Below are 24737 nucleotides of genomic sequence, written 5' to 3'. Positions count from 1 at the left end.
GGTTATGGCAATCACTAAAAGGGCAACCAAAAGAAAAAACATTAGGAGTATGTTATCTACACAGTCTTGTAACTTTGTCATTTTGTCAGATTTTTCAATTACTCTTTTGCTTCAAATAAAAAAATCTGTATTGAAAACTGAAAATGCTTCCGGAACCAAGGCCGCTGAAACATTGGGCGAGCACTCTTGCAATTCGCTAGGTTTTAAATATTGAGATTTACTGTGCTTGGAATTTAGTCACGGGTCTCATTCACCAAGAATTGTGCACACTATTCGTATTTATACGCACATTTGAACTTCTCACAAAAACTTTCCGCCTAATTCACAACGCGCGCGTACGCACATAAATTTGTTCTTAACCTCGATCTATCTAATGTTGATGAAATTAGAGTATTCTAAATGAGCAACTGCATTCCTGAGGTAAGTAATATCACGCCCCAAACCATGTCCATCCTCAGAACAAGTTCAAGCGCAATAAACACCTTTTAATCTGCGTATCTGCGTCTTTATGCAGAGCTACCTCGCAGCTTGAGCTATAGGGTTAGATAAATGAAGCCTATTTAAGATTTATTTCTATGTTTACAATCTCATGTTAACATGGCCACCAAGAGTATGTAATTTCTGCGTACGAGTAGTTTCAGTTGTTCCTATATTTTTTTGGAATTTACATTTTAGAACTGAAGTTATTGATGAATCATGATTTGTTTGTAAAAACGTTCGTACGCAGATTTCACGCACAAATTTATGCGTACGCATGCTTGGTGAAATGACCCATTGTTTGGTCAGTGCTAACAAAGATTCTTTTGTCAGCTTGAAGTTTTGGAATTTTCTTTAAAACCGACACTCCCTTGACATACGTATAGTGTGGCTGTAAGGTTTGGCTCTGTTTGTCTACTGTGGTTCACGCCCTCCTTCAGCACAGGGTAGGTTAGGTTAGGATATCCTGCCAGAGATCATAAGCTTGTGACATGTCTGATGGCCTCTGAGAGTGCATTATCTGTCCAGCTGTGTTGGAAATAAGGACCCCAATATGAGCCTCAATGAGAAAGATCCCATCTCTCAGCAGCCCCACCTCCATCTTTCCTTCCTCCCGCTTCTAGTCACAACACGCCGTGAGTCATGTAACACACTCACTACCCTCGTCCCTCCCTCTGTTCTCCCCTTCTTGCTGTCGTCAGAGAGCTGCCACGTGCCTCATGGCATGAATGGCCTTCGGTTGGCAGGCGTCTCTCACAATCACGGCCTCACACACCAGTGTTATGTTTGTGTCATTGGGAGTAGTTTTTATTAATATTCTGTATTTTTATTTTACATTTTTCTATTTTCTTTTTTATTTAACGTTTTGGTAAATTTTAAGTTTTTATTACTATTATTTAAGTTTTAATTATGTTAGTACATCAAGTTACCTTTATTACAAAAATGTTGCCTCATCAACTAGCTAAAATAAAAGAAATTTAAGGTTTTTATTTTATTTTTAATTCCGTTAATGGTTATTTAATTTCAAGTAATCATTTTTTATGGTCTTAGTGTTAACTATAATAATAACCCTGGTACACACACATGCAGCCGTTATTCCTCAGACACACCAGCAGTTTGGTCGTTTTAAATTCACCCCAAAGTCACAGTTACCCTGGTGTCGGTTTAATGACAACGGAACAATGATCTATCTACCTAACTTGACATGATCCAATCTACTTTCATTAGCAGCTTGCAGCCCACACTCTATTTTCTTGAGAGTCCTGGGATTTGTAACCTACTGTTATAGGAAATTGTAAGGTTTCTTGGAGTCTTCTGGGAGTAGGGTTGGGTATCGTTTGAATTTTAACTATTTCGATTCTGCTTATTGATTCCGATTCTTATCGGTTCCTAATTTCGATTCCAATAAGGTAAAAAAAAAAACGTAGGCTAGATCATTCACATTTAGTCTTATTGCAAGACATTTTATTGTAGCTGAATATCATGAACAAAAATGAACAGGCTAAAGAACACTTACGCAAGGAACTTTTGCCTGTGGTTTAAAAATGCATTAGAAAAAGTAGCCTAATCTAATATAAATTTCAAGGATTATTAAGGACAAGTAAACACTCAGGGTGTATTCACACCTGCCTTGTTTGGTTCGATTGAATCGAACTCTAGTTCGTTTCCCCCCTTGGTGCAGACCTTTTGGGCAGGTGTGAATACAGCAATCGAACTCGGGTGCGGACCAAACAATCGAACCGAGACCCAGCTGAAGAGGTGGTCTCGGTACGGTTCCAAACGAACTCTGATACGGTTCGTTTAAGATGTGAACATGAACCGACCCAATTGCAAGAATGCTCTGCGCCTTTGAGTTAACAGGCCTCCGTAGTCGGAGTTGCGTTATGGGAAAGTGATCTGTTGTTGATTTACTACATTTTGGCATAATGGTTTGTGTTATTGTTCGTTCAAGTGCGAAAGAGAATTTCATTCCAACGCGCTGTAAAATAACACTGCACTTTATAAATAAACTATACATTACAAATATAGGCCTAGTTACAAATGTTATTGTCAAGAACGAGTGAATTTTCTCTGTCTTTTGTTGTTTGATTAGTAGGGGTGTCACGATTCTCCAAATCCTCGATTTTTGATAAGGTCACGGTTCGATACGATTCTGGTTTTTTTACTTCTTTTTTTTTTTTTTTTTTTTTAAAGCACAGGTTGCTCTGCCATTTTTAGACCAGACTTTTATGCATAATATCTGACCTTTGTTCGCAATGTACCACACTACATTGTCAAATATAAAACATTTATTAAGAACATATAATGTAGGCTAACTAACTTATATCTTCAGTCAATTGGAAACTTAAGCAAAATAACCTGCCATCTAGTTTCTCTTTTGAAACTGCAGTCTTCTTCACAGAAGATGACATTCAAGTTCACAAAAAAAAAAGTTGTTGGTTTAATAGATAAATCTATGAGTCGCGCAGCGCCACGTCTTTAAAATTCGAACACATTATTCTCTATACCGCGATCCTGCTGCGCCACAGAGCGCCATTTACATAGTTTTATATTTAATTTACATTTACTTGTCTCAAATCGTCGTTATGACTTCACCCTGTGCTGCAATATACAATTAGTTTTACATTAATTGACAGAATGATTGAATGAAAATTGCTGATGTTATTGAATTTTCAGGTGATATTCTCAATTCATTCAGTTAACATGTTTTTTTTCCGCTTGACAAGTCGACCGAACGTGACATGGGGGCGTGGCAGCATCGACGATTCCATTTTTTAATTCGAAGTTCAAGATTGTTACTTAATTTTGGATTGTGACACCCTTATTGATTAGTGTTATAGAGGCGGCAGCTGCTGTCACTTTAAGAGTTGCCCAATATAGTTAGGCCTACACGTGCCTGCAGCACTGAAAACAGCGCAAGTCGTCTCACGCTTAAAGTCATATTGAAACGCTCACAAAGTAATCGAAATTGTATTTTTTTATAACAAGTATCCGATTCCTGACCTCAAGTATTTGATTCCAGAATTGGAATTGATTTTTGAATTCTCAACCCTATCTGGGTGCACTGACTCCTTTCACACACTGATCGCTAATGTGGTGCCTTCGGCTGCTTTTCTGGGGGTTTTTTTGTTTGTTACTGTGGGGTCTGTTGCCATAGGGATGATACTATCAATAAGGGTTCACAGCGTGATGAGGAGTGTCATTGTTTGTAATTGTTTGTTTAGGATGGAGACTCCTACAGAGAGCCAGCAGTGATGTCTTGACTGTCCTCTGAGGCTCAGGCACACTGGTCTATTGTACATAAATCTGATCTCATTTGGGTTTGTAAATGTATTAAAAGCTATATTTTAACTTTGAGAACTACAATTATAAATGTTTCATTCAATGTTGTTTTCTTTACAAAATTCTTCACTAATTGTATTAATTTATTTACAAAAAGAAAATTCTTAGCAAGCTGCACATTATACAGATATAATGTAACCCCATTACATTGGAGTAGCTATACTGCACAACTTTGTTGACAATTTTACATTCTTACTGATGATTTCAAAACTTTCACCAGGCTGCTTTTTTTTTTTTTTTTTTTTGCAGTTTGCTTCACAAAACAGGTTTTGTAACCTAAAACCTCATATGTTAGCCATTTAGATAATGTTATCTTTGTGACAATGTAGAACATGGTTCTCAACCAGGGGCCTTCAGCAAACTTATCCAAAGCACCAAAATAGAGTCAAAACTGTGAGTCAGAAATATATTTTTTAAATCCTTATCCTTAATTAGCCTAGAAATGTAGACGCACCCTAGCGGCAGCTAATTTTATTTTGCAGCCAGGGTGGTCTAGCAACTCTTCGTTGGCTTTCGAGCTGGAAAAACCAAACTCTAGTCAGGCCAATCATATCGTGTATATAGTCGGCGGGCGGGCTTAACATAATGACGACAGACTTGTGACGGCTCCGCTGGTTGGTTGGTTGGTCCGCTGTTTGGTTGTAGGCATCGCTATCCTAGTGCAGAGGGAATTTGAAAGACAAACGTCTATCCCGCCCCTCGGATTGAGCCATCCCATTGGTGAGTTGGCTTGCCAGGCTAATCCTTAATCATGAACAACTGGAAACTTCATGGAAACAGTTTAATATTTTTGTGGGCAGTAGGGGGCCTTGGAGTCAAAACAGTTGAGAACCACACAGAATCACAAAAAAACAAATGGTCAGGTTTGCAAGGCAAAAAAAAAAAAGTGGATAATAATTAATTCTTTTTTTCTTTCTTTTTTTTTACTTGCATTTCTCTTTTTATTCTTTAGCCTTTTCAGTGCTATATTTAGCAATTTGCATCCAGGGCCTGATATACCAAATATAAATCTATACCAAAGTCCCTTTAAGACATTTCACTTGGTGGCTTGGTGGCCAGGATGGATGAGACATTAATGCTCATGCGCAGTTCGATTGGCTCTTTCATTTAGAAGGCGGAACTTTTTCCGCCATATTGCGCATTGCACTTTCTCCTATTCATATAAGTAATAATACCTGTCTCTGTCTGTCTGTCTGTCTGTCTGTCTGTCTGTCTGTCTGTCTGTCTGTCTGTCTGTCTGTCTGTCTGTCTGTCTGTCTGTCTGTCTGTCTGTCTGTCTGTCTGTCTGTCTGTCTGTCTGTCTCATATATCATATCATATATCATATCATATCCATTAGGGAAATGGTGCTTCCATGAGGTTGCATTATGCATATCCAGATAACATCTAAGTTTTCCATTGCTCTCTTTCTTACCTCACATTGAACACACGTAGGCAGAGCAGGAAGATAAGCTCTGGTGCATTTATAGAGCAGTCCTTCACTCTATTCACAAAGACACTTTGGCTTTTATTCAACAAGGAAGTGATTTATTTTAAACAAATGAGGAAATTGAATGGTGCATCTGCATACCAGCTAAAAGCCTCTGGCTGGTTCAGCAGCCATAAACCCTCACATTTATTAAAACACTGGCTCGGAGACCAAAAGGTCTGAGAGTTTATCGGTGAGATTCCTGGCATTCAGTTTTGCTAGCGTTTCTTTTTATGTGGGTGAGCCTATAATCTCATATCCCTTCTCTCTCTCACGCATTTCCTTAATTATTTGTTATTCTCTAGTTTAGAGAAGAAACAATGCCGTGGAAATTCTGTATATGAATTACAACCTATTAATATGACCACGGACAATTTGAACAACCCCCAGGTGTCAATATAATACAATACTATCTGGGTTATTCCCTTAAAATTCCCATTTTAAGGTTTAAGATGCTGCACATTGGTGATGGTTGAGGTGAGGAGATCCCCCCCTTCTATGTAAAGCGCTTTGAGGGCTCAGAAAAAGTGCTATATAAATGTAACAAATTATTATTATTAAAATCTCCCGGAATCTAGAAGAATTATGCTTAGGGCACCTAAATGGCTAGCAGCGGTACTGGACGCGGAAGAGAACTCTTGTTTAGTATCGCACACTATTAACAGACACAACTCCCAAGTTGCTCTTTGCAGAAATAAAAGTTGGAGCTCACTGGTTACAACAACCTAAAGAGATCCCATAAAGATACATGTACATCTATATCTTACAGTTGACAAAAAAAATCAATGATACTCAATTCTTCTTCACTGTGATTGGTTTGTAATTATCTTAGCTAAATATATGACTGTTAGTTCTACTGTGTGTTAAGCACTTTTTGGGTCTACATGGTCTTTGACCTGAGCATCCTTAGTCTGCATTCTCTGCACATTCCATGTTGAAATCCCCTTTTGACCACTTCTGAGGCCATTACATAAACCATTTCCATCACACTAGGTTGTACACCCGGTCGATATCAGTGTTACGGAGAGAGAAGTCGTGTAAGGTATTGTGTTGTCTATGGGCTTCTCACTGGCATGATTACTTTATCTGAACATGCTGTACTGCTGAAGATTTAGCTCACTGTCCCATGTGTCTGCATTGATTTAGAGAAGTGGAGCATAAAGGAGGACACAGTAAACCTGCAGCTCAAGTTTAGCTTTAAAAAAAGCTTTCAGACACTTCACTTCCTCATAGTGTACTTCTTTTTTTCCTTATTGAATTGCACTAAAGTGATGTTATATGATATTCTGCGTTGTTGGCTCCTTTAAGCACATATTTTGAGGTGAATTGCATTTATCACTTGAGTAATGACGCTTTCTATGTGTGTTACTGGCTTTACTTTGGGAAGTTTTTTTTTCACATTTGGTACGTGTTGGTCTTCCTTATTTAGGGCCTGTGAACCTCAACCTGACCTGCTCTCATCGGACTCTTCTCTTTAGACGCACAAAAAAAACACCATGTCAAGTAAGCCACTGCATGAATACGCAAAATTTTAATTGTGAGCATGGTTGTATTTGTGTATTGTCAAACACAGTGAATCTCCTCATAAAGGTTTCTGTTTAGCAGGTAGTTACACTCCAGCCCCAGGGGGGCCCTTTGCGGCCCTCACACCCAGCATGTGGCCCCAGGACATCCTGGCAAAGTACTGTCAGGTAGTTTACTTGAATTTCTTTCATTTTATTCTTAAGAGGGTATGTTTTATAATATTGCATTTATACTTAAGTGCCAGATAAATGGTGTTTTGTTATTGTACCATCTTCATTGTCATGGGAGATGGTTCATTTCTCACAGACATTGTTCTGATTATTGCAGAAAGACCCCAGTATGGAAGCAGAACTGCAGTATGATGAATTTGGCTTCCGGATTGATAGTGAAGGTTGGTGTGGGAACATCAGCACTAATAAAAAGTTAAATGGGGCTCAATCTTAACACAAGTTTGTCTAGGACAACCACAGAAAAACAGCTAAATCTGTCTTTATATTGTATTATGTTTATTCACTAAGTTTGCATTATCCATTATTCTGCACTGCCTCAGAGGTTTTTAATACTACTGTTTACATACAGTATATCACCAATCAAAAGTTTGGGGTCAGTAAGTGATTTTTAGTAAATTGTAGTGAAATTATTACTTTTACTCCGCAATGATGCATGATGTTGATCAAAAGTGACATTTTATAATGTTTTAAATAAACACTATTCTTTTTAACTTTCTTTTCATCAAATATTCCTATAAAATATTTATCATAATCTTCTTTAAAATATTAAGCAGCACAACTGTCTTCAACCTTGATCATAATAAGAAATGTTTTTTGAGCATCAAATCATATTAGAATGATATCTGAAGGATCATCTGACCTTGAAGACTGGAGTAATGATGCTGGAAATTCAGCTTTGTCATCACAGGAATAAATTACATTTTAAAATATTCAAATAGAAAACAGTTCTTTGAAATTGTAGTAATATTTCACAATATTAGTTTTTACTGTATTTATATCTTCTAAATGCTTTGGTCAGCATAAGAGACAGCTTACCAGCCCCAAACTTTTGAATGGTCAAGTATATAATATGTATTAAATAACACTGTATAATTATTGCCAATATTTGAATATGATAAAGCTTTGTTGTAGAAGTGTGATCAGGTTTAAAAAGATGAGTAAAAAGGAAAAGCTTAATGTCAAGCCCTCTTAAATATCATGCCTCATCTGGTACTGTCTTTTCTCTTCTTTGACGAGTTTGAAAGTGGGTGTTTTTGTGTGTTTCAGACGGTGTTGAGACACGAAAATGGCTGCGTGGTGAGGGAGCTCCTCAGAGAGAAGACCCTCAGCAAAGACTTCGCTGGCAAGCCCATCTGGAGTTCACCCACAATAACACCGTAGGAGACCTGACATGGGACAAGATCTCCCCCACACTGGCCCGCTCAGACCGCCTTCGGTCCCTCGTGCTGGGGGGCATACCGCACACCATGAGACCACAGGTCAGCACTGAGGACCCTTTGTTCATCGACCTCTGATTGTGCTTCTGTGTGTGTTTGAACCTCACAACATATTTAAAGCTGTCTTTGTATTGTTACACAACATCAGGCGGCTAATCTGCTGATGTAATGTTCCCATGGCAACCATGTGCATGCTTGAGGGATTCTCACTGAATCTCACGTAATCTCACTGAAATGGGACATGATGTCTTGGTAATATCTTGTTTATGCTGTATTGCTATTTTTAGAGATTCCCATGAGAACAGCGGTGCGTCTCGAATCTATGATCTTCCAGCCGCATTTCTGCTGGATCTTTGTGTGTTTATCAGTCTCGTACTCCCATTGTCTCTTTCATGCATTTCTTTAGTTGTGGATGCGTTTATCAGGGGCCCTGCAGAAAAAGCGAACATCAGAAATTTCCTACAGGGAAATCGTCAAAAACAGCTCTAATGATGACACTACAGCAGCCAAGCAGGTACATGTCATCTCTGCCATAGATCTGAGATTTATTTGAAGTGGAGATGTCTATTTCAAATAAATGTTGTTCTTTTGAACTTTCTATTTATCAAACAATCCCCCCGAATTGATTTCAACAAAAATATTAAGCGGCACTGCTGTTTTCTAAGTTGATCATAATAAGAAATGTTTCTTGAGCACCAAATCCGCATATTGTAATTATTTCTGAAAGATATTGTGACACTGAAGATTTGTCATCACAGGAATAAAGTTTTTTTTTTTAAATGATATAGTATATTACAATAGAAACATTTACTTTAAATTGTAATAATATTTTGATCAAATAAATGCAGCATTGATGAGCATGAGAGACTTTAGAAACAAAAAATCATACACACCCCTAACTTTTGAATGGCAGTGTATGTCATTTACATTTCAAGTCACCTTTATTTTTATAGCGGTTTATACAATACAGATTGTTTCAAAGCAGCTTTACATTGATAATAGGAAAGTGATTCAATAATGCAAACAGTTAATTTTGGCTGTACAGCAGCTCTAAAAGAAAACAGTGTAAGCATGTATTTATTTATTTAGCTGATGCAACCAAACAACAAAAACAGGAGCCTGTAATATTAGCACTTAGAAGTTATGTAAAAAGCTTATTGGAAAAGCATGTTATATGTTTTCTTCCAGCTTGATGAGTAATGAACATCCCTAATAAAAAAGATGTTAGCAAGCTTACATTGTTCTATTATTTAAATTCACTATGGCAAAAAATATAATGTCTGAATATCTCAAAATAAAAGTCTTGAAATATGTGCTTAAAAAACATAACTACTTTTAATTTGGCCTGTCTGCCACAAGTGGTTTATGGTTTGTTTCAGCTAACATCAATATGCATTTTATTCATGATTACTTTAATTTATTATCTTCCAATATTTCCTGTACTCTGTCTCTGCTGCAGATAGAAAAGGATCTTTTGCGGACCATGCCCACTAATGCGTGCTTCAACACTTTTTCGAGTGTGGGGGTGCCCAAGCTCAGGCGGGTCCTGAGAGGGCTTGCGTGGCTGTATCCCGACATCGGCTACTGTCAGGGCACAGGCATGGTGAGGAGCAACCTTAACACACTCTTTGTCTCTCTGCTGTCTAACGTCTGGGTCATCGGGTGTCAGACTCTGTGGCATTTGTTTTGATGCAGGTGGTGTCCTGCCTTCTGTTGTTTCTGGAGGAGGAAGATGCTCTGTGGATGATGTGTGCTCTGATAGAGGACATGCTGCCTCCCTCATACTTCTCTTCCACTCTGTTGGGTGTTCAAACTGACCAGCGTGTGCTCAGACAGCTCATAGTGCAGTATCTGCCTCGTCTGGATCAGCTGCTACAGGAGCATGACATTGGTGAGACACACACAGCCTCATATTTACAGGGTCCTTTAAACGTCTCTAATTCAGTTTGATCAAATTTAAGGTTATAACCTCTGGTTTCACAGACAAGGCTTAAGCCTAGTTCCAGACTAAAATGCATGTTTGAGTTGTTTTCAATGATGAAATATATCAGTGCCAAGGGTTGTCTCAAGATGCACACCAGTTATGTTTTTTTTCTAAGGCATGTTTATAAAAACTATTTAAATGTCCTAATTGAATTAAGCCCTAGTCCTGGCTTAATCTAAGCCCTGTCTGTGAAACCAGGCCAACAAGTATTATATATCTTAATTGGCATAACAAAAGTGTTAATTATTATTTTAAAGGTATAGTAAGTGATTCCTGAGAAATACAGTTTATATTTGAAATCGACACCCAGACATGCACACCCCTCCCTTCACACAATGCAACAGAGGCAACCACTAACAGCAGCCGCATCAGACAGCATTCTTCAACAACAACAACAGCACATCTTGGTTTTGTGAAACAGGAGAAACAAAGCAATCTCTGCGTCTGTTTTCAGGCCTTCCCGCCCCTTAACGTCTCTTCAGTGCAAGAAAGCTTTTCCAATATTAAAGCGGGACCTAGTTCTTGCCTGTAACCATTCTTTACGATTATATTCCTCTGACCATTCTCTTTGGTAATATCTCAGCCATCTTTCTTTCTACAGTCTTTCTACAAATCTCCCTTCTCTCTCCTCCCCTATCATGAGTGTTGCTGCTGGTGTTCAGGTGTTTTTCAACTATTTACACAGCCTGGACTATGTACAAACATATTTTTTTCAGCACACACCCAGAGCAGACATCTTGCAAATATAAAATATTTTTTTATTTGGGTGTTGATTTCATTTTTTTACAGCGTTTCTCAGAAATAATTTACTGCACATTTAAGAGGTCTTAAATTTGAGGACAGAAGTAGCAGGAATTGCGATACAGCCATTGATTATTAAACTTCAAAAGGCAATTATTTAAATGTAATAAATGTAAGAGATGCACGTTCAAAGTCAAAACGCTGCATGCTCTACAGGCTCTTGGTTTTAGCGGTTCACAATCAATGAATCCTCTGCATTTATCCCAAGTGACTGCCTATGATTAACTGTTGATGAATTATGGCAATGTTTACTTTATTGTTTTTATCTTGTAGATGTTTGTAGAAGTGCATATTTATCAACCTCATCACTTTTTGAATGAGCAGCATAGACATTTTAAAATAAGAGTCCCAGTGTATTTTGGGCTTGTCCTGTAGGGATTTGTTCTGTAGGGACATATGGTATTAATTGTATTGGTCTTAAAAAGCCTTACTTATTATTTAAAAAAACTGAAGATACCTTGATTTACTTTTGCAAAAAGCATTTGCAAAATTGATTAAAAAAACAGCAACATTTATTAGTTACAAAGATGTATTCCTCCTAAACGTGCTGAATAAAAAAAATCTTCTATTGTTTGTTTTCCCTCTCAGAACTGTCTTTAATCACTCTACACTGGTTCCTCACTGCATTTGCCAGTGTGGTGGACATACGCATCCTGCTGCGAATCTGGGACCTGCTCTTCTACGAGAGCTCAGTGGTGCTCTTCCAGGTTACACTGGGCATGCTGAAGATCAAGGTAGCACATGTTTTTGGGTGTTTTGCATTATTGTATGAAAAAAATCTAAAAAACATTCTATTTACTAAGCCTTCATGTGTTATACTGGGCAATCATGAGTGTTTAATTTGACACACAGTCAATAATAATCATTTCTTCCTGTGTTTTAAAGGAGGAAGAGCTCGTATCGTCTGAGAACTCTGCATCCATCTTCAACACGCTGTCAGATCTGCCCAGTCAACTAGAGGACGGGGCCGCAGTGCTGGGAGAGGCTGTACGTCTGGCAGGATCTCTGTCTCAGGATAACCTAGATACACACAGACACAAGCATTTGGCCTACATCCTGGCAGAGCAGGCCCAGCTCAACTCCAACAACTCCCATTCTCTCCACACCAACCTCAACAAGGTGAGATCATGAAAAGCATGTTTAACCACTATCTGTGATGCACACATTTTAACAAACCCAATAACAATATACAAAATGTGATCAATGGCTTGCTCATAATTGTCATCATTGTGCAGGTGGTCCGCAGACAAAGCCTGCACAGGAAATCCACCCTGAGCTCGCTGCTCTGGGGCGAGGACGAGGTGGAGGCGCTAAAGGCCAAAAATATTAAACAGACAGAGCTGGTGGCAGCGCTGAGAGAAGCCATCAGTCGCACAGCAGAACACTTTCACTGCCTGGACCCCCGCAACTGCAGCACTGTAAGAGCCACTCAATCAAATGAATCACATTTATAAATCTGCCAGGAAGAATTCAATTAGAAACCGAACATTTGCACTGAAACAGCCACACTGTGACTCATGTATCATTGCACTGAGCCAACCGGATGACTCACTGAGTTGTTTTGTTGAATTGCATAAATTAGGCCTATGCAACAAGAAATTAGCAGCACTCTTGCATTCCCTGTAAACAGACCACTGTGAGTCATGGAGAGTCTCGAGTTATTAATCAATTATAATTATACTAATGATAACAACTCTAATAATGATATTTACAGTAGTGTAATAATTACAATTATTATATTTATTATAATTAGCAATATATTTTTTATTTGAGCCCATAAAATGTTTTTGTTAATGTTTGTTTTGTACATTCCTCTTTCTCTCTAGGATTTGACTCCAGACTATTCTATGGAGAGTCATCAAAGGGATCACGAGAACTTCCTGGTCGTGTCTCGGAATCGCCGGAGACGAGCCAAAGCCTTACTGGACTTTGAACGGCACGACGATGATGAACTGGGTTTTCGGAAGAATGACATCATCACAGTGAGAAACTGCTGTTTTTGTCATATAAACATTTTAACTGATGCTTTACCTTTCATCCTTAACTGTGTATTTCTCTGTTTATTCTTAGATCATCTCACAGAAAGACGAGCACTGCTGGGTGGGAGAGCTGAACGGCCTGAGAGGTAAGCTAGAGATGACCTTACAATAAGCTTATGCCCCTTTTTACCAATGTTATACAAGTCCCAGATGTCCCCAGTATGTGTCTGTGACGTTTCAGCTAAAAATACCCCACAGATAATTTATTATACAATGTTGTAAATGCCCATTTTGTTAGTGGAAGGAATAACATCCTGTTTTCATGGCTGTATCTTTAAATGAAAATTAGCTGCTTTCCAGAAGAAGATAGCTCGTGCCTGGGATACTCTGCCAAAAACGAAAACCTCTATTTGGTTTTGATTATCTTCTCTATCGCGGTCACGCTTACGTGACATTGCAGTTCTTCATCATCATGAAAGCTTATTATCTGCATGCGTTTTAAAGCCATATCAGTCTAAACTTCTGATATATGGTTTTTGAGCTCGTAGAAAGTACACTACTCATAGAAAGCTGGCTGTCAGAAGGCGCATCCCATGAGTATTGAACTAAGTTCTCTTTCACGTGATACTACGCTTAAACTGTGTCTTTTTGACATAACCTTGCATGTAATTTGACAGTTCGCATAAACATTGTCTTTTATGTCTGTTAACGTGAACAAGTAATTAAAACGCATTTGTATATTAGATCTGTGTATTAAAGTGATAGCAGCGTAATATACAGTACCTACTGCTATATATGCTGTTAAATATGAATAAAAAACCAAAAGGAAATTTAAGAATACATATCTTACTTGAATGCTGCTGTGAAATGCTCTGGCGAGGACATTAACATGGCGGACTTTGTGCAGCTCACTCAGTGTGGGGTGTACAGGTGAAACTCAAAAAATTAGCATATCGTGCAAAAGTTCATATCAGTAATTCAACTTAAAAGGTGAAACTTGTTTATATAGACTCATTACATGCAAAGTGAGATATTTCAAGCCTTTATTTGTTATAATTTTGATGATTATGGCTTACAGCTATGAAAACCTTTTCACAATATTCTCATTTTGAATTTGGGGTTTTCATAAGCTAAAAGACTTTTTTTACTAAAACTAAAAACTTTACACTTTACTAAAAGATAAGGCTCAATAAACTATTGCATAGATAAATACTGTATAATACACTACGCATCAATATGTCTTTACGTTTGTGCTTTGAGCTTTTCAATGCGGACTCGAAGCACTGTGACTCCATTTTGCTTCAAGTGCATCATTCTGCGCATAATCGCTTTCTGCCGCACTGTATTGGAGCCTTTCATATTATAATACTTTTGCGCAATGAAAGATTATTAATAGCCTTTCTTGTTCTGTCCTATCTATCATTGCGGTCTCATTAAACAGCTGCGCTATACAATTAAAAAATGTCTTCATTTTATAATATGTATGTATAGGCCTACTTGTTTTTCCTGGATGTATTTTACAACAATACAAAGAGCATGTGTAATGTTTTACCAGATTTAGTGCTATACTTGTCTTTTATTTGTTCCCCACTAAATAATGTCTTTTTCACTAAATGTTCAGATTTTATAAAATTATTGTGCACTCATGATTTGTCTCTAGAGTAACTTTTACTGCTGAATTATCCACTAATCTAGTTTATAATTGCATTTTTGTCATAGATTCTGATCATATATTCTTTTGGATTTGTTGTTTTTCTTTATAATGAAATTGTCGGTGTTTAGTAGATTGTGTTAAACACAAAAGAGAGATTTATTCTATTTATTTTAGAAATTCTACTTGATAAAAAAAAAATGCGGTGGTATCGGATCAGTATCTGTATCGGTCGGTACTCAGAATTTTTGGTATCGGTTCTGAAAAAATGGTATCGGTGCATCCCTACTTTAAATCTGTTTTTCTGATATGATCCCACCTACACTTAGAAGTCAATTAGTATTTCCCACAACTATTTTGTCTTTTTAGGCTGGTTTCCTGCTAAATTTGTGGAAGTCTTGGATGAACGAAGCAAAGAGGTGATTATCAATAAAGAATGTCTTTGCTTCAGATAATGGGTTGTTAAGAGGTTTATTTTCTCATGCACATCTGTGTTGTTGTTCAGTACTCTCTGGCTGGAGATGACACCGTAACTGAGGCTGTCAATGACTTGGTCAGAGGCTCGTTGTGTCCTGCTCTCAAGGCCATCTTTCAGCACGGCCTGAAGAAGCCCTCCATACTTGGAGGACCCTGTCACCCATGGCTCTTCATTGAGGAGGTACATGAAATGTTGTCTTAAGCCGCGGTCACACTAGTCTTTGAGCATGCAAAATTTCCTTGGACACTGCAACGGTCTAGATATAGCTCTGCTGCCTTTTTTTTTTTAAACATGAATTCAACATATGACAAATAGTAATACACTAAAGATGTAAAAAATATACAATCTCATTGACTTAACTGCAAAAATATCTCACGCCGTGATGTATCGATCTTCTACTGATCACATGTCTTCACGTGATGAATTCGCAGGTCAGAGTTCACCAAATGTTGGTGAAAGGCATTCACCAACATGAGCTTGTGTTTGTGGTCTGACGCATTCGCATGCATATGAATGGAAGTCAATGCAACGAAAAGTGTAGTGTGACTGCCTTGTTACTCTCGTTTTTTTATAGTGCTTTTGTAACAGGTTGTGCTACCTATATAAATATACAGTATAGATGCATATATGCCAGTAGTGAGTGAAAGAGTTGTGGTTGTGTGTGTGTATGTGTTGATCACAGGCAGCCAGCAGAGAAGTGGAGAGAGATTTCAACTCTGTCTACTCAAGACTGGTGCTGTGCAAGACCTACAGGTGAGACATGTAATAACATAATATCTAACCTTCTTTAAATCCTCAAAGTACTTTGTTGATGTGATAGCCGGTCGGATTCTTGTCTCTTTAGGTTAGATGAAGATGGGAAGGTGCTCACACCTGAAGAGCTACTGTACAGGGTGAGTTTTACAATAGAAATCTTGTCAGTGATCAGCAGTTGAGTACTGTTTATTTGCGTGTGCATTGAGCGCTCTCTGCCTGTCATCTTAGGCAGTGCAGTCTGTCAACATGAGCCACGACACTGCACATGTTCAGATGGACGTCAAGTTCCGCTCGCTCATCTGTGTGGGCTTAAAGTAAGTCCCCCTGCTGTTTTAGTATCTCTTTACTTCGTTTATTTTCCCATAATGCAAGTGTGCGGCATATACTCTCTTCATCTGTGTGTGTTGTGTCAGTGAGCAGGTTCTGCACCTGTGGCTGGAGGTGTTGTGTTCCAGTATGAGTGCCGTGGAGAAATGGTTCCATCCCTGGTCTTTCCTGCGCAGTCCTGGCTGGGTTCAGATAAAGTGTGAACTCAGGTAAGACTGAGCCTCTGTTGATGGACTGAAATTGAGGTTACAAACCATTCAAACAAAGAGGAAATGGAGACATCAAATTTAAATTAGAAATGTGTTAATGTAGTTTTTTTTTTTAAAGGGGTGGTAAAGTATGATTTCACTTTTCTAACTTAAGTTAGTGTGAAATGTTGCTGTTAGAGCATAAACAACATCTGCAAAGTTACAACGCTCAAAGTTCAAAGCAAAGGAAGATGTTTGCTTTTAAAGAAAAGGACTACAACTAGGGACTACACGGCATTCCTCCCGGGTTAGTGACATCACCAACCCTAAAATGTACATAAACGCGCCCCCGGGAACACGGAGTCCATGTTGAGACGAGAAATTTGTTGTATAAGAGTACATTTGTAAGTCAGCTCAAACTTTACCATCCATCTTTTCACATGCAATAGAAAGTCACTCTGTGTGCATCTCACAACCGTTCCTATACGAGCGATTTATAGATTACCATGAAAGAATATCCTAATTGAAGATAGTTAACTCCACATCAGCAACATTACTAACCATTCAGAGACGTCTTGTTGCATTCTACATGTTGTCACTTCTTCTTGAGTCTCTCCATCTTTGTCTGACTCCGTTTTAACATTAAAGACAGAACAGTTTCTGTCATTTTAGTGTGTCTGTGTGAGGTAAATGAGCTCTTGAAACCCCGCCCTTTGCAGCAGCTCGGCCAGGCACAAAACGGTGCGTTTTTGCAAACCCCCAAAAAGTGACAACTTTAACATGCTATATAAAAATATCTGTGGGGTACTTTGTGCTAAAACGTCACACACACTCTCTGGGGACATCAGAGATTTATTTTACATCTTCTAAAAATAGCATTTTACCACCCCTTTAATTCTCAAGACTAGTCATATAAAATAACATTTTAAAATGTACAAATTCATTATCTTCTTACTCTTTTATTTTGGCTCTAAATTATTATTATTTTAATTAAACTTAAGCCATAGTAATTAATTTGTTGAATTTGAGGAAATCTTTCACAAATTGGTCTGAAAGAGTCATTGCCAAATGATATGTAATCGTAACTGGAAGGGTCATTGAAATGTATTGGTCAAGAAGTGTTTAAAGCTTGTCTGTGTATTAAAATAACAGTTATGGCAGTCATTTCTGAGTATATTACTGACATGAGTTTGTATGTGCTGCTTTCAGAGTTCTCTCAAAGTTTGCCTTCAGTCTCTCCCAAGACTGTGAGCTGCCTACCAAAAAAGAGGTGCGAGATCAACACTTCCTTCACTCACATTCACTCAATGTCTTACATGTCCTCCCACACACACAGACCCTATGGGTGTGAATCGTCACTGGTCTGACGATTCAATCCGATTACGATTATCATGTCAATGGTTCAATTTGATTCGATAACATGATGCGTTGCAATATATTACTGCACATAGCTACATTTTCGTCAATGAATACAAGCAGTAAGATATATGAACTCCCTTTTTAAGAGTACGCTTTCTGTCAAAGAAAACTTAAAGGGATAGTTCACCCAAAAATGAAAATTCTGTCATAATTTTCTCACCTTCATGTTGTTCCAAACCTGTATGAGTTTCTTTCTTCTGTTAAACACAAAGGATGATATTTTGAAGAATGTTTGTTACCAAACAGTTGTGGGGAGGCATTGACTTCCATGGTATGGAAAAGAATACTATGGAAGTCAATGGTGTCCTGCAACTGCTAGGTTACAAACATTCTTCACAATATAATATTTTATGTTCCACATACAGTAACATAGAAATTAATACAGATTTAAAATAACTTCACTTGAGGGTGAGTAAATGATGACAGAATTTTCATTTTTGGGTGAACTATCTCTAAGTCAACACAGCAGACGACAGCAGCATTTAGAACTAATAAACACTACTTGACAGTTTCATGTGCTTTTAATATTTACTAGTGTACTCAAGTTAACACACACACAGGCTGCACACAATCGCACACACACACACACTCTCACACTGTAAATGTTAAAATAGTGGGTGAATTTTGTATTACTCGCATTTTTGTGTTTCACCTCCCTCCGCCATTCTACTCTAGCGCAGCAAGTGCATATGCGACGAATGACGTCTGAGAAATGTCAGTACGCTATAACGATTATGGTCTATTACTGCATTGATGCAGAATTGTCCGCATCGCGATGCATCTTAGTAACGATTCATTTCAACACCCCTAAAAGACACCCAGGGTAATGTGTTTGCGTGTTTGTCATTCCAGAAGACTCTCGTTCTCAAATCAGAAGTGGTGGATGTCTTGGTCCAACATCACCTCTTTAGTTGGGACCTCTAGGTAATGCTGGCAACTAGTTACTAGCCTGCTGCTTGATAACTAGCTGCCAGAGCCAGAAGTGGTGGTAGTAGTAGCTTAGTAGCTGTAGCGCTTGGTGTGTCCTGCTCTCCTGTTCACTGCTTACATGGTGGCTCCAGATAATGTGAACTAAAGCTCAAAAAACCAGTTTAGCCGCTTTTGTGTTGAAGGCTAATTAAACTCTAAAGCAAATATTACTCTCCACTACATTTCATTTCAGACAGACCCCTGTATCCCAGTGTGCTTGTAAAGATAAAGCCTGCTCACACCAAGTCATATGCAGCTAAACGGCAAACATTTGGCACCAGAACTATATTTACAATGAATCTAATGCTGGTTTATTTAATCGTTTCATCAGTTTTTGCCAGTGCTCCATCTAAATGAAAGAGAAATTAAAGAAATTTTCTTTAGTCTCTCACCAAGACTGCATTTATTTGATCAAAAATAGTAAAATTATGAAACTATTACAATAAATGTTTCTATTTTAGTCTATTACAAATGTAATTAGGGCCCAAGCCCTGAAAGGGCGCAGAGCCCTATTGTTCTTCTAAGGGTTTTTTGTTATTCTTCTTCTTCTTCTTCTTCTTCTTCTTCTTCTTTATAATAATTTTTTTTTCAAGGTTTTTGCCACTTTTGGGGGCCTTAACGTGCTCAAAAACTCTTGAAACTTTGCACACTGGTCAGAACCCGCGGCCATTAGAGCCGGACTGAAGCTGGTACCCGGGCGTGGCAGGGGGGCTCGACAGCGCCCCCTGGAACGGGGTCCGAAAACTTGGTCCATAAATCAAACACGCTTGCATGAAATAATATGAAACTCGGTACACTTATAGATCTCACCGGTTCATATATCCTTCATGCTCTGACTTTTTACCCCAGCCCAACAGGAAGTCGGCTATTTGGCGTAGTTTAAAAAACACATGCAATGGAATTTAAAATACTCCTCCTAGACGATTCAACCAATCACCACGAAACTCGGTGTGCATGAAGTCAAGACATGGAGGATGAAAAGTTGCGAGGGGATTTTTGATATCTCAAACGGTTTGGCCGTGGCGAGGAAACGAATTTATGGCGAATATTGGAAACAGGAAGTGTGTTATAACATCCTCATACATTAATTGATCTTGATGAAACTTCAGCAGTGTGTTCGCTGTAAGAGGCCGATCACATGGATGTGACTATTGTGAGTCAAAGTTATAGCGCCACCAACTGGCAGCAGGAAGTGTGTCACTTTCAAAATGCTTTGAAATCACCCTCTTATTTTTACCCGATTTGCTTCAAACTTCATCTGTATAATGTAAACACACGACAGATGTAGACCTGTGAAAGGATTATTGATATCTTAAATACTGTTGCCATGGCAACGCTTTAAACTTTTATATTCTTTTTGGATGCATTTGAGGCTCTTAACATGCTTCAAATTGCATGAAACTCAACATGCATATCACATTTATTGTGTAATAGACATGTGCGAAGTTTCAGAAACGGGCGTGGTAAGGGGCTCAGTAGCGCCACCTTTAGTCAAAAATGGGGTATTAGTTTTACCTACAGTAACCAAACTCGGTACGTATATTCTTCTCTTCGATCCGGACAACTTTCTAATTTACAGTCATTAGCTCCGACCAACAGGAAGTCAGATATTTTGGTTTGAATGTGTACTGTTTGGAGCATTTTCCCTCTGCCCCTCTCTGTGTGTGTGTGTGTGTGTGTGTGTGTGTGTGTGTGAGGAGGGGGGCTAGTTTAGTTTAACCATTTCTCTTCTGTGTGCAAAATCTCTGGCACTTTTGAGGGCCTTAACGTGCTCGAAAACTCTTGAAATTTTGCACACAGGTCAGAACCCGCGGCCATCAGGGCCGGGCTGAAGCTGGTACCCGGGCGTGGCAGGGGGGCTCGACAGCGCCCCCTGGAATGGGATTCGAACACTTGTCCGTATATCAAACACGCTTGCATGAATTAATATGAAACTCGGTACACATATAGATTTAATCGGGCCGAACAACTTTCCCTGGGTCAAGTTTTACGCCAGCCCAACAGGAAGTCGGCTATTACGGGTTGATTGGAGAACGCTTGCTCTCGCATTTGAAACACTTCTCCTAGAAAATTCATCCGATGACCACGAAACTCGGTCAGCATGAAGTCAAGACATGGAAGATGATAAATTGCCAGGGGATTTTTGATATCTCGAACGGTTTGGCCGTGGCGAGGAAACAAATGTATGATTAAAAAAGGATGCATAAAGTGTGTTATAACTTAGTTATAGTTTTACCTACAGTAACCAATCTCGGTACGTATATTCTTCTCTTCGATCCGGACAACTTTCTAATTTACAGTCATTAGCTCCGACCAACAGGAAGTCAGATATTGTGGTTTGAATGTGTATTTTCTCTCTCTCTGTCTCTCTGCCATTCTGTGTGTGTGTGTGTCTGTCTGTGTGGGGAGGGGAGGGGAGGGGGGATGTGTGTGTGTGTGTGTGTGTGTGTGTGTGTGTGTGTGATTTTGGTTGGGTGACAGTTATAGGTTACAGTTTGACAAGAGTTTATAGTTTAACAAAAGCACAATGTTGTGTTTCATTGCGAGTGTACACAAATATAAGGAAACACTTTGCATTTTGAATGATGTTCTGTATGAACAAAATGACGGAGTGTGTTTTTATGTCTCCATTGTTCGATCGAGCCTCACACACACACACACACACACACACAGCATTCCAGCATTGCAATCTTGACATCGCAGAATGTTCATTATAGCCTTAATAAAATATAATAATAAAATAGTCAACCTTACATATAAAAATTACACTGCTCTGTTTAAATAGTCATTTGTACAGTTTGTGCCGTTCATAATAATTTTTTTTAATTTTTCTATATTGGAACGTGAGTGTACAAAGTGTACAAAGTACAAAGCCTATAAAAAGAATAGTTTAGCATCCAAAAATGTTAATAATATATATATATTATTATTATATATATAATAATATATATGTTAAAAATAGGGGGAAAAAAAGAATTTACATAATATATATATATATATTTTTTTTTTAAATATATATATACATATATATATATATATATATATATATATATATATATATATATATATATATATATATATATATATATATAATTAAAGCTGCAAGCAGCGATGGAGGGCCCAAGCCGGTGGCACCGCCACCCGGTGCCTTTAGTTCCACTAAAGGCACCAGGGTGGCGGTGCCACCGGCTTGGGCCCGCAATCGCTGCTTGCAGCTTTAATTTATTCCTGTGATTACAAAGCTGAATTTCCAGCATCATTACTCCAGTCTTCACTGTCACATGATCCTTCAGAAAACATTCTAATATGATTATTTGATGCTCAAGAAAGATTTCTGATTATAATCAGTTGAAAATGTGATTACAATTTTTTGTGATAAACAGTGATTGTATTCATAGTTCTTTGATGAAGAAAAAGTTAAAAAGAACAGCATTTATTTGAAATATAAGCATTTTCTTACATTATAAATGTCTTTACTGTCACGTTTTGATCAATTTAATGTCTTTGCTGAAAAAAATCCCAAAATTTTGAACATGTATAATATATCATATTATAACATGATAAATGCAAACTCATTGGATGAATATATTTATTTATGTTTGCATCTGAACAATTGAAAAATCCATTTGAAATATGAATGTTTGCAGAAAACTTCATGCAGACATTCAACTGTGTGAACGGGCTTTAAGGCTGGATTGTCTGGGTGTTCTGACAGAATTCAATAGGGACTTTAAGCAACAGCCTCTGGTGGAACGGCATTCTGGCGTTCTATTGCGCATGCGTGACTTTAACTGCTATTTCGCGACGTTTCTACTGTAATAGTCTACTACGGGAGAACCGCTGATTTGCCGTAGTCATTACTATGTGAAAGATTAAGAAAGTTTGTTTTATGGTATGTGGCATTGTAATTGTAAATACCCAAAGCAACCCTCCTGCTTTTTAAAATCACTTTCTTTATTTGTATTTTGTCAAATGATTAAATTATCCCCTACACCGTGATCTTTGCATTCTTTAGCTACGGCAGTTAACCGTTTACTTCTGGCTGCCGTTGCTGTTCCACCAGCAGCTGTTGCTTAAAGTCCCTAATGTTGGAATTGACAGGTGTTGCACAGGATGATTTTGTTATTATTCAGAATACATGCTTGTGAAAATCCTCTCTGCAGTCTAGATGTAGGCTTGATGCTAATGGTTTGTCTGTCTTCGCTGGTGTCTGTAAGTAGCAGTGAGAGGCATTACCTGGAGTTCAGAATTCACTTAAAAGCTTGTTAGCTCGTAGAGGAATTTCCGCTCTGTCCTTTAGCTGAGTTGTTAGTGCACCATGGTTCTCATGTCACCAGTGACCTTCTTGACTCAAGCTCTCAAGCACTGATAGAGTGCCATGTTTAATTACAGCAAGATAGTCGTGAAAATCAGCGGGAATGCTGAACGCAGCCATTTGTTTTTAATTAATTCAGCCATTTAAGACAACGGAGAGCTGTTTAAACAGTGCAGTGCAATTGTGAAGACATTACCAAACGGCTCACTTTACCCCACTCTTTTTCCAGGAGAAGGAGCAGAGGCCTTTGAAAGAGGGAGTTCAGGACATGTTGGTGAAACATCACCTCTTCAGCTGGGACATCGATGGCTAAAACATCACACACATCCTGTGAGCTGCAAACATAGGCCAAATCAGTCTCCATCTGCAGAAAAACAGGGGTCACATGTGAAATTCATGTTCATTTCTTGTACAGCTTTATGTCACATGGCTGAAATGGTGAGTGTTTGTGTGTCTTGGCACAATAGTTTCAGTTTTTGCGACTCTTTTAAGAGTCTGTCTGTATAAAGGAGTCATCCTTTGCCAAGAGTTCACACAGAATCAAACTACAGAAAAGGCCAGTGTGGTCAGCCTGCGAGCACTTCCTCTCCTCCGAAGCAAAATAAATATTGCTCTATTTGGGGCACAGTTATGGTGGTTATGACTCATAAATTAATTTTGGCTCCACAAGGATTGTTTTGAAGAGCTAAATCAGTGTCTGAATGATTACGTTTCACATTTGTGTATATTGGGAATGTACAATCAGAAATTAAACCATTTAGCCAAACACATTTTCATAATTACGCTTCACAATGTCAAACGATCTTCAGAGGATTGTCAAATCAAGAAAGATGGTTTCCAAAATAACTGGTTACAAACCCAACATATGTAAAATCAAATTACAACTACAGCAAACTAATGATGGCAAGTGATTGAGACTTGTTTACTGTTTAGTCTCTCTCTCTCTCAGCATTGACACTTGATTGAATCGGCAATGACTCGATCTTGGTATTTCTTATAAACCATGTAAAGTATGAAGAAGAGAGTGGTATTTAGCTTTTTTTGAGATGTAGAATTGGTGAAGTCCAGTGCTGCATTAGTCTAGATCGAGTCAGAATAGCCTACAGCAGTTCCGTGATACAGTAAGTTAAAGGAAAAGGGTCCATTCTGTTGTTCTTGTAATTGGTTAAAAAAAAAAGGTTGTTTTGAACCAAAAACTAGTCTGTATTGGTTTAGCATGACCAATTCGCAGGGCTGTAGATCATATCCACGATAACCGATAATGTGTACGTAAATAAAAATCTATATCTGTAAGAATTCTTGTCTTGTATCTGTGCAGCTTTGTCTTGAAAAGAAAACAAAGTCTTTGTCTTTGTAAAAAGGGGTTTCAATTATTGTAGAAGTTCCGCACACGTCACCAGACAGAAGTCAGTCATTTCACCAGAAGATCGACTTATGATTAAAAGTTACTAGGTTAAGCTTTTAGAAATAAAAGTAATGCATTTAGAAAAGAGTAATGCGGACTTTAAAAATAAAAAATAAAGTACAGTGTTTCATTCTCAAAATGATTTGAGTTAAAACGCTACACATCAATAATGATACATAAGAGGGGTCCCTGGACTAGATAAACAAA

The 24737-nt window shown here is 38.2% G+C and overlaps 1 protein-coding gene across 8 annotated transcripts in view; it reads left to right on the top strand.

Moving 5' to 3' along the window:
* The window catches only part of sgsm3 (small G protein signaling modulator 3), a 30372-nt gene extending 5894 nt beyond the window's left edge, over nt 1-24478 (top strand). For 2 of the 8 annotated variants that reach the window (XM_079618294.1, XM_079618295.1), the window contains exons 3-22: nt 6717-6790; nt 6893-6978; nt 7139-7202; nt 8089-8300; nt 8665-8772; nt 9718-9861; nt 9954-10149; nt 11632-11777; nt 11929-12162; nt 12279-12461; nt 12870-13025; nt 13114-13168; nt 15043-15092; nt 15179-15331; nt 15834-15904; nt 15996-16044; nt 16136-16221; nt 16321-16443; nt 17632-17692; nt 23355-24478. In XM_079618294.1, coding sequence (XP_079474420.1) covers nt 6784-6790; nt 6893-6978; nt 7139-7202; nt 8089-8300; nt 8665-8772; nt 9718-9861; nt 9954-10149; nt 11632-11777; nt 11929-12162; nt 12279-12461; nt 12870-13025; nt 13114-13168; nt 15043-15092; nt 15179-15331; nt 15834-15904; nt 15996-16044; nt 16136-16221; nt 16321-16443; nt 17632-17692; nt 23355-23438 — 2268 coding nt within the window. In that variant the 5' untranslated portion in view covers nt 6717-6783 and the 3' untranslated portion in view covers nt 23439-24478. Of the gene's footprint in view, nt 1-6716; nt 6791-6889; nt 6979-7138; nt 7203-8088; nt 8301-8664; nt 8773-9717; nt 9862-9953; nt 10150-11631; nt 11778-11928; nt 12163-12278; nt 12462-12869; nt 13026-13113; nt 13169-15042; nt 15093-15178; nt 15332-15833; nt 15905-15995; nt 16045-16135; nt 16222-16320; nt 16444-17631; nt 17693-18693; nt 18766-23354 lie in introns of all 8 variants that reach the window. The other 6 variants (XM_079618291.1, XM_079618292.1, XM_079618298.1 and 3 more) reach the window with 5 other exon arrangements.
* The last annotated feature ends 259 nt before the right edge of the window (nt 24479-24737 follow it).

Source organism: Phoxinus phoxinus (genome assembly GCF_949152265.1).
Source record: "Phoxinus phoxinus genome assembly, chromosome: 1".
NCBI lineage: Eukaryota > Metazoa > Chordata > Actinopteri > Cypriniformes > Leuciscidae > Phoxinus > Phoxinus phoxinus.
The sequence above is the reverse complement of the archived record's forward strand: the minus strand, read 5'-3'. Positions and strand labels throughout refer to the sequence as shown.